Source organism: Aricia agestis, chromosome 7, assembly GCF_905147365.1.
Source record: "Aricia agestis chromosome 7, ilAriAges1.1, whole genome shotgun sequence".
NCBI classification, from domain to species: domain Eukaryota; kingdom Metazoa; phylum Arthropoda; class Insecta; order Lepidoptera; family Lycaenidae; genus Aricia; species Aricia agestis.
This window is the reverse complement of record NC_056412.1, coordinates 17,685,008-17,698,132: the sequence shown is the minus strand read 5'-3', so window position 1 is coordinate 17,698,132 and position 13,125 is coordinate 17,685,008. Positions and strand designations below refer to the sequence as shown.

Genomic DNA, 13,125 nt, shown 5'->3' with positions numbered 1-13,125 from the left:
TTCCTAAAAGTTGGTGAAGTTTTTTTTTTGATTTTTTTTTTATGAACTAAGGGGGCAAACGAGCAAACGGGTCACCTGATGGAAAGCAACTTCCGTCGCCCATGGACACTCGCAGCATCAGAAGAGCTGCAAGTGCGTTGCCGGCCTTTTAAGAGGGAATAGGGTAATAGGGGAGGGTAGGGAAGAGAAGGGAATAGTTGAGGGTAGGGAAGGGAAGGGAAGGGAATAGTTGAGGGTAGGGAAGGGAATAGGGTAGGGGTTAGGGGATTGGGCCTCCGGTAAACTCACTCACTCGGCGAAACACAGCGCAAGCGCTGTTTCACGCCGGTTTTCTGTGAGAACGTGGTATTTATCCGGTCGAGCCGACCCATTCGTGCCGAAGCATGGCTCTCCCACGTATAAAAGTTGAAGTGAAGTTAACAAATGTGATGTTAAATTAAGGAATTTAGAGAACCCTGAGCTGTTAGGAGTCAGGCATCAGAATTCAATATTATATTAAACTGATCAAAATCACTATAAGTTGTTTAGCGCTTACAACGTTTCACGACGTTAATAAATCAAAATTTTCCAGAACTGATCTGCAGTCAGCCTGCAGCTCAGTGCTGGAAAATTTTGGTTCCCTTTATATGACTCACCTCAAGGTACCCTACAGGGCCGTTGAAGGGGTAGTCCCCGAGCCGGCGTTCCTCGTCCAGGAACTTGCCCGCCTTGCCGTTGACCGGGGGACAGAACAACCCATAGTTGAAGCTCTCCTTCAGCTCCTGGGGACAACGAGAACGATCCAGTTAGAAATGTCCAAAATAAAATAGACTTAACTTCTAGGAACAAGGAATCCGAAGGTTCAATGGTTTGGTGAGGCAATAACAGAAGTCTTAGAGCCTGTTTCACCACTTGCTGATAAGTGCCGGATAGGTTATGCATAAATTATCTGACAGGTACTCTAAAAGATAAGTTGTGACTTGTGGATAGCCTATTCGGTACTTATCGGGAAGTGGTGAAACAGGCCCTTAATATCAGATGTTCTGAATGGTAGAGGCTAACTTTTAGGACCAGCGTCTGAAAAAAAGGTTAATAAGAGGTATCAATAAAAAAATTGTTAGTTCGAATAGTACCAGTTCTTCTAAGTTACGGAACCCATCGTGGAACCATTTCGCACTTGGCCGGTTTTATTGTAACTTCAACAATAACAGGTCGAGTATCGTTTACTTGGGTCTCGCTTTGTTCTATGTTCGGAAACAAAATAAAAACTTTTCTGTTCCGCTCTCGGTGCTCCATAAAATATTCGTCGAGGATTGTTCGCCGGGTTCACTTAACACACATTCCCTTTTTTACATTTGGGTTGAGTTAAACCTATTTTTATGGTTTGCATTTTAAAAGGATTTCTGTTAGGCACAAGGACACTTACATATTTAAAGAAAGTTACTGTATACATGTGTGCTTTTAGCTTTGAGTTATTTTCCTCAGACCTTTATACCGATATAAGCATCACTTACATACAAACCCCGGAGTAAAATGAACGATACTCAAACGAGACCGCCCTTTGGGTGGTTTAGAAGATTACCTATTGTATCTATTATTTTATTTTATTTCACGTATTAGCAAGATTTAAGTTGAAATAGTAAAGTAGAAGGTAGAAAGTAGCAGCACGGAACTAGTTACTTTTGACTTCTATGTTTTATACGGGAAATACAGCTCAAAATTACAGCATTCTAACACTTACACACAACAAAACGGTTATACCCTGTATAGCAAAAGATGTGCAGTCTTTTCAGCTCATCAATCAAGCCTCTATCAAAGTTATGTCTCTATTTCTTTCAAATTTAATCATGCCCGACCTCAAAGGATACTAAAGATGGTGGTTTTGTTAAATAACGAGTTAATAATTACATGTTTAAATTTATGCAAATTACACGGTACTTTTGTTGATGTTAAATCTTAAATCTAGGGTTTTTAAATTCTTTCCGTTAATTGTTAGGGCTACGTTACATACTAGCTATTTGACCGAGCTTTGCTCGGTATTCGATAAAACACGAATAAAATGACATTTTCTAAAAATGATTCCTAGCTAGATCGATTTATCGCCCCCTAAACCCCCTATACTTATACTAAGTTTCATGAAAATCGTTGGAGCTGATTCTGAGATTCCAATTATGTATATACAAGAATTGCTCGTTTAAAGATATAAGACATACTATTAAAGTTAAACAATGTCCTTCATCAAGCCACTTATCTAACATATCGAACAAAACAAAACACTTTATCTTGTCTATACACTATACATTTCTAACGCATCCGACAAGGAAAAATGTACAGTACGTCTTATATAACGAAGGGAAAATATCTAGATTCTAGAGAATCTAGTCTAGAGTTCTAGACTATTAAGCCCGTAAGTGCAAGTTGTGGACAGTATATTAATAAGACTACATTATGCTCCCGGCCTGCGAGATTAACGACTAACAACTATGATGTATAGCTAACTGTTGACTGCACTTGTTATACGGGAAGATGGAGTGTGCTGAGCATAGGGTTATCACTTGTCAGTTCATATAGAAATTAAAAAGAAAAATGGAAGTGCCGGCAGAAGCGACAAGAGAATAGTAGAGCAGCAGAAAGGGGGATGTTATATCCTAATCTACATCGTATTGTCTACAGACTACAGTCACCTACAGTCTACACTCCCGCCGCCTTATGAATTTTCTATGAGGTCACGTGTCCTAAAGCTAGTTTACATTATTAACTAGTCCCAAAAATGCAGAAAGCCGCTAAAGAAGTTTTCACATTAACCCATCAATCCCCAAGCGGCAGCCGGTTGCCGCATAACAATGAAAATCTATTGTGTCTGCGGTACCCACGAAGGAGGTGTTAATTAGTACCCAAATATTTTAAGTAGATTTTTCTATATCCTATGCAAATGTTTCTGATAAGTAGCGACCCTACGAGAAGTTCACGGTTGTCACTTGTCACACAATTCCAAAAAAGGTTCGCAAATCAGTCGGTAACTGGCAGCAAATATGTGATTCATTTCATCCTTCTAATGGACACAAAAATAGAGAGCTGAAAATAACCTCGAAGGTTTTAGAAATTCTAGTATCACCGGTAACCCTTTTTGCAATAATTATAATTATCGGGTATACAGGTTGTAACAATACAAAGTGATAATACTTTAGGATGTGTATCATACAATCTACGTATAGTATGATACACACCCTAAAGTAAGTCAATCTTTCAGTGCTTTCACTGTGAAAGCACTGAAAGAATCACTTTTTTGTATGGGCAAATTAATGACGCTGGGAACATACACGGTACACAATACACATCCTTAAGTATTTAAATCAAGTTGTTTTATTTACAACCTGTATACTGATACCTGGCGGAGCAGGGACATCGGCCGGGTATGTGGGACACCCCAGGCGCGGGGTCTACTAAAACCCCATGGTACCCAAGTTCGGTAAGTGGTAACCCTAGGAAATGAAACACGTTGAGATGAATAATGGTTTAGATTCCCAGGTGGTTGACTTAATTATGTATCTAATATATTTATATTAATTTACTAGATGACGCCCGCAACTCCGTTGCGCCAAAATTAGTTTATCGCGCGGGAACCGTACATTTTTCCGGGATGAAAAGTATCCTATGACCTTTATAGGGACTCAAAGTATCTTCATGCCAAATTTCAGCAAAATCGGTTCAGCGGTTTGGGCGTGAAGTGGTTACAGACAGACAGACACACTTTCGCATTTATAGTTATTAAAGTATGGATATGGATTAATTCCTATTGGAATACACTTTGCTCTATCCAGAATTTTAGGCCTTAGGGTTGAGACCGTTTAGGCTTTAGTTTAAGACTATAGAGTCCCAAATGCTAATCTTAACAAGATACCTACCTCTTAGCTAATCAGGCAAAGTTGTTTTAAATAATTAAATACAATAAATACAGCAACAAAATAAGTCACGACACCCAAATTTATATCATGTGTTCATGAACGTCAGTTTGTTTAGACTTTTACTCAAAAATTACTCAACCGGTTATTATGAAATTTTGTACTTACATTTGTGTGGGATAAGAACACAGGATACTTCTTACAAGCAATATCCGAAATATTGCTGTTTAATATTATGCTATAAAATTATGAACTAACCCTTGCCCTTGTAAAATCCAATTTTGTGGTGTATTTTTTAAAATTGCTTTTATTAAATTGCCCTCCCCACACGAGGCTTAGGTGAAATCGAACGACCTGAGCAGTCTTGTACCGACAGCAAGAAAAGAATATAATACTTAAAAGATCTTTCAGACAGATTTGTATTGCATAATATGTCTAATGTCTATGCAGATTGCAGGGGCCAGGGTGTATGGAAACAAAGTTTAAATAATACTTTAGGGTGTGTATATCATAATATTATGTCCCTTATAATATAACTTTTACTATGAAAGAGCACTGCGCAGCGCTGAAAGAGCATTTTTTTGGGATTTATGCATAAATGCGCTATATTACAAAAGTAAAATAAAAGTAATTTTTTCAGCGCTGCTACTTTCATACTGGACTCTAAACAAAGGACTCATGCATATTGCACACCCTTAAGTATTATAATCACCTTGCTTTGTTACAAAATGCAGAATTTACTGTGAAAGTGGCAGCGCTGTTTAATGCTTTTACATCCTTTGATGGATGTTTTTTATCAAAAAATAGTCTGCTGGCTGTACAGTGTACAAGCAATATCGGAGGCTTAGGTGTCAATAAAGTGATATTGGTGTCGCTATATTGGCTCCACGACATAACACCTATACGTCTCATCTTCATTAGGGATGTCATAAAATTGGAACCAGCTGCGGCCGTATGCCGTATGCCGTGTAATAGCGGGTTTTCACACGGGTGGCAATCCAGCACTGGATTGGAATAATGTAAGCCATAATGTAGTGCTTTTACAGGACAACTAGATTTTAACCTCAGTTTGCGCGGAAAACACACATTTTTTTGGGATAAAATTTTTCCCCAACTCTTTTCAAAGCGTATATTTTTTTGGGATATCCTAACGTCTTGTCAAATGTCACTTTTAGAGCATAACTTGCAGCGGAACCCTTATTGAAATGTAATATATTATATTATCATTTATCATGTATCAATTTAATACCTACACTTACTACGTCTGTGTGTCTGCAACTTTTTGTTCTTCATACACGAAACGCTGAACCCATTTTGCTGAAATTCGGTATGGAGATACTTTGAGACCCGGGAAAGGTTATAGGATACTTTTTATCCCGGGAAAATGTACGGTTCCCGCGCGATAAACGATATTCTGCGCAACGGAGTTGCGGGCGACGTCTATTGTGACATAAACCATGTACCAATTTTATACCTATGGTCTATAACCGCCTATCAACATATAATTTATCGCCCAATGTCCGAATTATTTAGTTCTATGGCAGCATTGTGCAACGGTTGACCTTTTAGTCAATTTATTATTTACAATTTATCGACATTGTCTTGTTCACGTCCGCTTCGGGATCGCTAATTATATATTTGGATTGGATAAATAACAACAAAGTCATGCTTTTGCATTAATGGGCCGGCTTGACGAGGGTAAATCATAAATGTTTATATTACGCTGAAAAACATTTGACACTTGCCACAGCCCACACCCAACGTGGAACCCGTGGAAATTCTCTAGGGTAAGTGTTGTGATTTACCTTCCTGAGGCCTATACAAAATTTCGAATACAATATTTAAATACATTCTTGATATTTTTTATTCGAAAACGTACTCGACAGGAAAACTCAAGCTTATCACACTCATCCCAAAAACCCCTAGCCTAAAGCCCAAGCCCAACCTTATTCGGCGAAACACTAAATGTGGTATTCTTTCGGACTGACACATTCATGTTGAAGCATTATCTAATACCTATATCTTCCATAGTTTAATGAACTGGTAGTGCAGTAGGTAACTACTAGAACTAGTACATCATAAGAAAGCTACTTGTACAATAGACTTAGGAGGTATATAACAGCCTTGCAAGCTACAATGGATAGTTATTCATGTTACGACATGGACAAGCGTCAGAGAAATCTGTGGGCAAGTAGCCCACGTGGGGGCGTGCCAGCGCTGGCAACAATTAAATAGCAGAGTTTGCATACAATGTGTTACAACTTACAGCTAGTAAGTGAATCATTAGAAAGGTAAGTGGCGAATGATGAAGGGTCAGTTCATATTGTTGACGTCTTTAGATTCTGGTGTTAATGTCATTAGGGTCAGTTTACATTGCACGAGGCGTTGCGATGCATTATGTGTCATGAACAGGCAAATATTTAAAGTGTATCTTATTCTGTAGAAAATAAAGTACAATAATTATTTTCATATGCATTGCCTCAAAGTTGCAAAGTTCAACGGTCGCACGTTAAATCGAGACTGATTAGTGATTTTCTTCAAAAAAACCTTTTACCCTACAGAATAATAGCTTCACGCAGTCTGTCCCTATATTATGCTTAGAGATCTTTAAAACTTCGTAACGGATTTCAATACAGCGTTTTAAATTTTTTACATACAAGAATGATTTATTCATCATGAGGAAGGTTATATTCTTTTTCTCTTTTACATTAGTCCAAATTCCAAGTAAATTGAAATACAATCCCTACACAACAAGCCTAGTATTAGCTACTAGCAAATTCAACATGATTACTATGAACAATAAAAACTAAGTAAGAGTGTGTCAAAAATTTTGTCCGCGAGTCTACAAAATGTGACCCGAATACAATATGTATAAGTACTTTATGCATATATTCGGTACACATTTTGTGTTTTTATACAAGTGACAATTATTGTCAACGGATTTATTTCCTTTTGAATGTTTCGTAGCTATTGTCATATTTTAGTGTGCGAAAAAGAACCAAATTCAAAACGGCTGAAGTATGGGAGTTACGCTTCCTTAGTCTTTATTAGCCGTATCTAAACAACAATGTTATTTATATTATTAGAGTACTAACAACTAGCCTACCTACTTATCACATTCCTCAGTGGCGCCGTTAGGTGGACAACATGAGTCACGGCCCACGGGGTAACATGACATGAATGATATGATATGACACACGTCTATCAAGTATCAACATAAGAGTCATTATCAAAACACTCATCATAGGATACTCCCCGCGTTCCACTTGACATTAAAAACGATCAAAACGCTCAAAATGCCTCCTATTTTGAGCGTTTTGATCGTTTTTAACGTCAAGTTGAAGGCTGGGTTAATATATTATTATTAATGCAATGCTTTCACGCACAAGGCAGCACCAGCATTTTGTTTACTGTCTGTAAACAAAAAGTTGTGTTGCCGATATTCTCATATGACGTGTGCAACATGTCGGATTTTAGTGGATTATTTACTGTATGCGCCCTCTGCAGCTCTGTTCCGACCTTCGCGTAATATTACCTGCTACCTATTGTATACCTTATCATGCTGATACGCGGTAGGTATGATGCATACTACCTCTGGAGTAGTAGCATGTAGTAGTAATGACATGAGAAGCAGCAAAAGCTTTGCTCAAACTTAAAAGAAAGTAAAAACATAAATAACTCTAAAATGGAAGGTTTTCCAGGGAGTTAGATAACATTTCTTACTCAAAAGTGCCCAAAACTAAGACATAAATTACCAAATTCATTCAATTACTTTAAAAGCAAGTGTTTTGTAACCTTGCCGAGAAACCAATTATACAGGGTGTAACAAAAATAAGTGATAATACTTTAGGGTGTGTACGTGTTCCTTGTACAGAGTTCACTGTGAAAGTAACAGCGCTGAGAGACGAATTTTTTTTTTTTCACTTTTGTATGGGCAAGGGCCCGAGCGTCACGAGTTTCCCCATACAAAAGTGAAAAAAAAATTTCGTCTCTCAGCGCTGCTACTTTCACAGTGAACTCTCTACAAGGAACACGTACACACCCTAAATAATTATCACTTATTTTTGTTACACACTGTATATTATGTATTTAAAAGACAAGGATTGTCAGACTTGTTTAATTTTAAAAGATACTAGTCACTTAATGACACGGTAAAATTGAATCGAGACAAGTGTTTCTATACAAACGAAGTTGCGGGCATAATCTACTGAAATACTCAAATTAGGGTTCAGGGCTCAGGCCCTACAGCCGCCTACAGGGTACATGAAGGTAATATACGAGGGCAGTTTATACCTCATACAATATTAACGACTACCTGCATAAGTACGTAAGTGTTACATGAATATTGAACGCGGTACTAAAGTCCTCATTTTGAATGTACAAAATATAATAAGGTCGCTAAGGTTATTCCGTTCGGTGTGCCGAAATTAGTTGGTGCTGCGGTATCCGTACATTTTTCCGCAATGAAAACTATCCTGGACATATCACATAGGATAGAGATATACCCGGGAATTGTACAATACCTCCATAGCAAATAACATTAAAATCGGCACAGAAGTTTATACAATATTATAATGATTCTGTTCTTAAATATAGCCCAGTAATCTGGGCAGTACTCATGACGTCATATTGGTGATTAGTTGCGAAATATCCTTACTGGCTAGTGCATTGACGTATATATAACTTTGTTGTAATATTCATTTTAATACCAGTGGCAAACCAACACAATATGGATTATGATTTATGATTTATGGCGTTGGATTCAATACTTTATGAGCACTGGTTAATAAACTGGGTTACATTTCGGAACTTACGCTACGTTTTTAAATGTGCAAAAAATTTAATTATATTCTAGGCAAAATGAAAGTAAAAGTTAAGCAAGCTTTACTCTAGAGCTTTTAAATAAACTTTAATCTGGTCGTTAATTCGCCGCAGACACTAGGACCGTCAGCAAAATAGTACTTTAAGCAAAGCTATTTTGCGAAATTAGTTTTATTGTCTGCGCTGATATTACAAAGGCCGGCAACGCACCTGCAGCTCTTGTGTCCATGAGCAACGGTAATTGCTTTCCATCATGTGACCCGTTTGCTCGTTTGCCCCCTTATTTTATATTAAAAAAACATCTTGGGCCATCAGCGCCGACGATGCGCGTGCGGTCGACGTAAGGGTGTCGTTTGGCAGCAGACGACATGAAGCAACCGCAGACGACGTGTTGCAGCGTCACGTCTGGTTTGTATGAATTTGTATAAGAGCTTCAGGTCGCTAGCTGGCTAGCTAGCTTACCTAGGGAAGGAAATAGGAATTTCATACAACTCCATAGAAACCAGTAGAGTCACTACCATCGTCTGCGGTTGCTTCGGCACACAAGGGTCAGGGAATTGACAGATTTCAATTGCGTCGTCGACGTCTATGTCAAATCCATACAAATTTAGAAAGGCATCTACTCGTCTCGTTGCGGTCTGAATTGAGGTGACTTTGACAAAAAATTGTTGGAATTTTAAGAACAAGGCTAGGTTTCATTTTGATCTACACCACTTCAAAGCAGTGGCGGCATCAGTCGCTCGACCAATGCCGGTAGAAACCTTATGGCGGCTGTACTCACTCGACGCGAACCTCTCGCCGAGATCCTCGGCTGTACATGCTTGCTCTGGTTTTCCTCGCGGAAGCCAACGAGACGAGGACGAGAGCGCCCTGTAAATACTCGCGATCGGCCTGTCTCGAGGTATCTCGACGAGTGTGTACAGCCGATATTAAGAGGAGTCCACATCGCCGTTTTTCCATACAAACGTTGTCCCCTGTTTCCTCCCTGGATAATGCCGGTAGAGTTGTGATTTTTTTCCTGAATATCTATGGCCACTATTAGCATGTCCCTATGTTTTCTTTTTTTTCATAATTTTATTATTAAAAAAGATAAGAACGTCCAAAAACCCAAAAAAATGGCCAGATTTTCCTCTGTGTTCAAACACCCAGAAAACAAAACTGGCTAAAATATACAAAAAAAAAACAGCTCAAGTTGCTTTAATTCTTAATGAAAAAAGTACCTAAATCGGTTAAGTTTTGGAGAAGGAATCAGCGGACAACGAATCGAAGATTTTCTGTTCTTTTATTAGAACTTTTGTCGTGTGGTCTCTATCGCGCTCTGCGATGGGAGACTTGAGATTGATGAGACAGCAATACATTTTCAAATACCTATTTTCAATTTCTCTCGCCCTTGGTGTATCCTCTTAAGTCAAAACCTTAATGTTGCTGACCGTACACCGGTGAGATATTGAGGTCATTTGGGTATCGGGTATAGTAATTGATGAGAGGGCCGATCACTGTTGACGCCGAGCCCGTGCCGTGTCTTGTGCTGCCTTCACACGACACAGCTACTCGCATGACAGTAGCTGGCATAGATCTCGGTTGGCTACGGAGGTAAAGTATGTGGTATTGTGCTGCGTTCACGCAGAGTAGACAGAATATGTCTATTGTGGTTCACGCGAAAAAGTAACTCGCATGTGGAACGATGACAGTAACTAGCAAATAGACAGTAGACTCTAGAGGGTTTGTGGTCTTGTGCTGCGTCCACATGACACAGGAATTTGCAAGTTGTATGGCAGTTGCTAGCAAATAGTATCCTTGTAGTTTATACAATTATCTCTACATGTGCTACAAAAATCATACTAGTATATCGCATACGTTTGAATAAAGAATGGCTTATGAGCCGCGTGACCACCAATTTTCTGTGATAGGTACAAAAGTTTAAAAAGGATGTCTTTTCATATTAAACAACAAGTAATATCAAAGCGACAAAGTAATATCAACCGAAATATTATGCAAATGCAATTTTAGAGGCTAACTAGAACTTAATTGTTACTAAAATCATATCTGAAATGCAAATACAACTGCATTAGTTTCCGATACAAGTTATCAGGCAGTTGTAAAGTACTAGATAAATATTATCCGCCTATAAACAACAGGCGCCAAACGATTTGCATAGATACCGCACTCCCATTTCGATTCAATTATGCGCAGAATTTCGTGTTATCGAACAGAATATTCATTATAACTTGTGAAATTTTCATCTCGAGAAGCATTCAAGCACTGCTCAGGCATATTACATTCGCTAGTACAGGGAGTTAGAAGTAAAAAATGTATGGGATACACACCGCTTCGCTGAGTGCCATGGCGTTAGCGATGCGTTGTCAAACCCCATACAACTCTGAAGTAAGGCTGTACAAATCACAATGTGAAAGATATGATCAAGTCACTGGCGATATCATTACTAATTTATTGAAGCTTCATTTGTTACAATTGTACCATTAATTTAGCCGCTATGAGGAAAGAAACAAACATAGAGTAAGCACTCTTCCTTTTCCTTAGTCGTGTAAAAAAGCGCATTCTTGTCAATGTGAATGACGTTAATTTTTTTTTATTGAAATGTCTAATCCCAGTCTATAATGTCAACTTGCACATACCCTCAGAATACTTTAATACTCCTACCGGAGCACATACCAGTATAACAGTAAGCGAGGCACGACATTAACTGGAACACCGTGGTCCAGTGATGGATATGTTTTGTCACGTCCGGGGAATGCGAACATTGGACAACTGTGTGCTGAACTAACATCGACCTTTATCTGGATTCTGGAATACCTTAAATATAGACTGAATGTATGTATATTGTACAGTGTTTCTCTCTCAAGTCACTTAATGACAGAAAGAGAGAGTAAAGAAAACTTAAGTATAGTTGAACAGACTTTAAAGTATTACCTAGTATTCTCTACAGTCTGAACTCTACAGTGTAGAAAAAGAGAGAAGAACTTTATTCTAATTTCATTAGAACGTTTCTACTAGTATTTTTAAATTGGAAGATTTCAATAAATATTATAGGTTACGAAACTTAAACTACCGACTTTGATTCAGTTACTACGAACAAGCGACCTTACTTTTATTTAGCAAAATGTACGGTCAACTGGTTAACTGTCTGATACCAGTTACCACCTCAGTGTTTAAACATAGTATGAGACAGTAATTGGATCGTCGTCCGTCGCATTTCCGTCCGTCTTGATCGCTTAACGTCATCAGATCGGAGTTAAACACGTTAAAGTCGGCACTCGGCTAGTTAACAGCGTTTACTTACAGTTAAAGTTCTAACGGCGAATCTGGGCAAAACCTCATATTATAAAACTAGCGGACCTGACAGACGTTGTCCCATCTTAACTATACTTATAGTTAAACTTTTTTAGGTTATCAAAAGTTTATGTAATCGGAACTAGTTCTATAAGGAGTTAGGAGGTAGAGTATTCTTTAATTTTCTAATTTTCCACGTTAGGGTGCTATTTTATTTTATTCGGAAAACGTACAGCTTGCAGAAATTATAGTAAGAGTAACAATTATAGAAGAAACATAAAGCCAATTACAAAGTTTTCGCAAGTAGGACTATTCGTGTAGTCACGCTTTTATTTATGTAAATTATAAAAAAACAAACATAAGTGTTACAGAAACATAATATTGTAGTAGTAAATGATTACGTAAAATGCAATTAAATACCTCTTTATTATTTCAATCCTTCGTAAAAATCACTTATTAAGTGAAAAATACTTTAGCATTGGTCACTCACTGCAAACTTAACGCAAATATCGTAGCCCCGAGCCCGTACTGTCCGGTTGGCCCTACAAAGGCCGGGTACATTATTGAGGACTGTCGAAGTGAAGTGATTTTATTGTAATGTTACCATCAAGCCTCCTTACACGCGAAACCTTCGTACTATAGAGTATAGAGTATAGACATAGAGAGTGATAAAGGATGGAGCAATATCACCATGGCCAGCGAGGTAAAATGTAATTTGTTTCGTGAAAATTGTAAAAAAAGAAGGAATTGTAACTTTATGAAAACAATAACAGTTCATTTCCTATTTGTAAGCAGGTACTGCCTTCGATTTGATCTCATATAGTATAATAAAAATAACTAGACACAGAATTTCATTTAATTTTAGATGAAGTTTTGTGTACACCCAGAGTAGCTGCAGTACGTTTTTAAAAAAAGACGGTTTTGAGAGTGATAACAATAAAATAAAATATAAACTAAACTATGTATTTAACTAAGAATAAGTCCTTTCTGATAAAGTCGACGAAAAGCTATAAGAAGTCTCAATCTATTCCTTATGTCTATGGTCGATCCCATTACACCATATAAGTAAATAACCAGTCCACTAACAACGAACTGTGCTATCTGTGTAGGGATCGTGCAGGAACTATAGGTA

General features: G+C 38.0%; 1 protein-coding gene across 6 annotated transcripts in view; it reads right to left on the bottom strand.

Annotated features, from left to right (window-relative positions):
• The window catches only part of LOC121729126 (SH3 and multiple ankyrin repeat domains protein 3), a 212,994-nt gene that overhangs the window by 21,029 nt on the left and 178,840 nt on the right, over positions 1-13,125 (bottom strand). For all 6 annotated transcript variants that reach the window (XM_042117520.1, XM_042117519.1, XM_042117522.1 and 3 more), the window contains one exon: positions 636-761. In XM_042117520.1, coding sequence (XP_041973454.1) covers positions 636-761 — 126 coding nt within the window. The remainder of the gene's footprint in view (positions 1-635; positions 762-13,125) is intronic.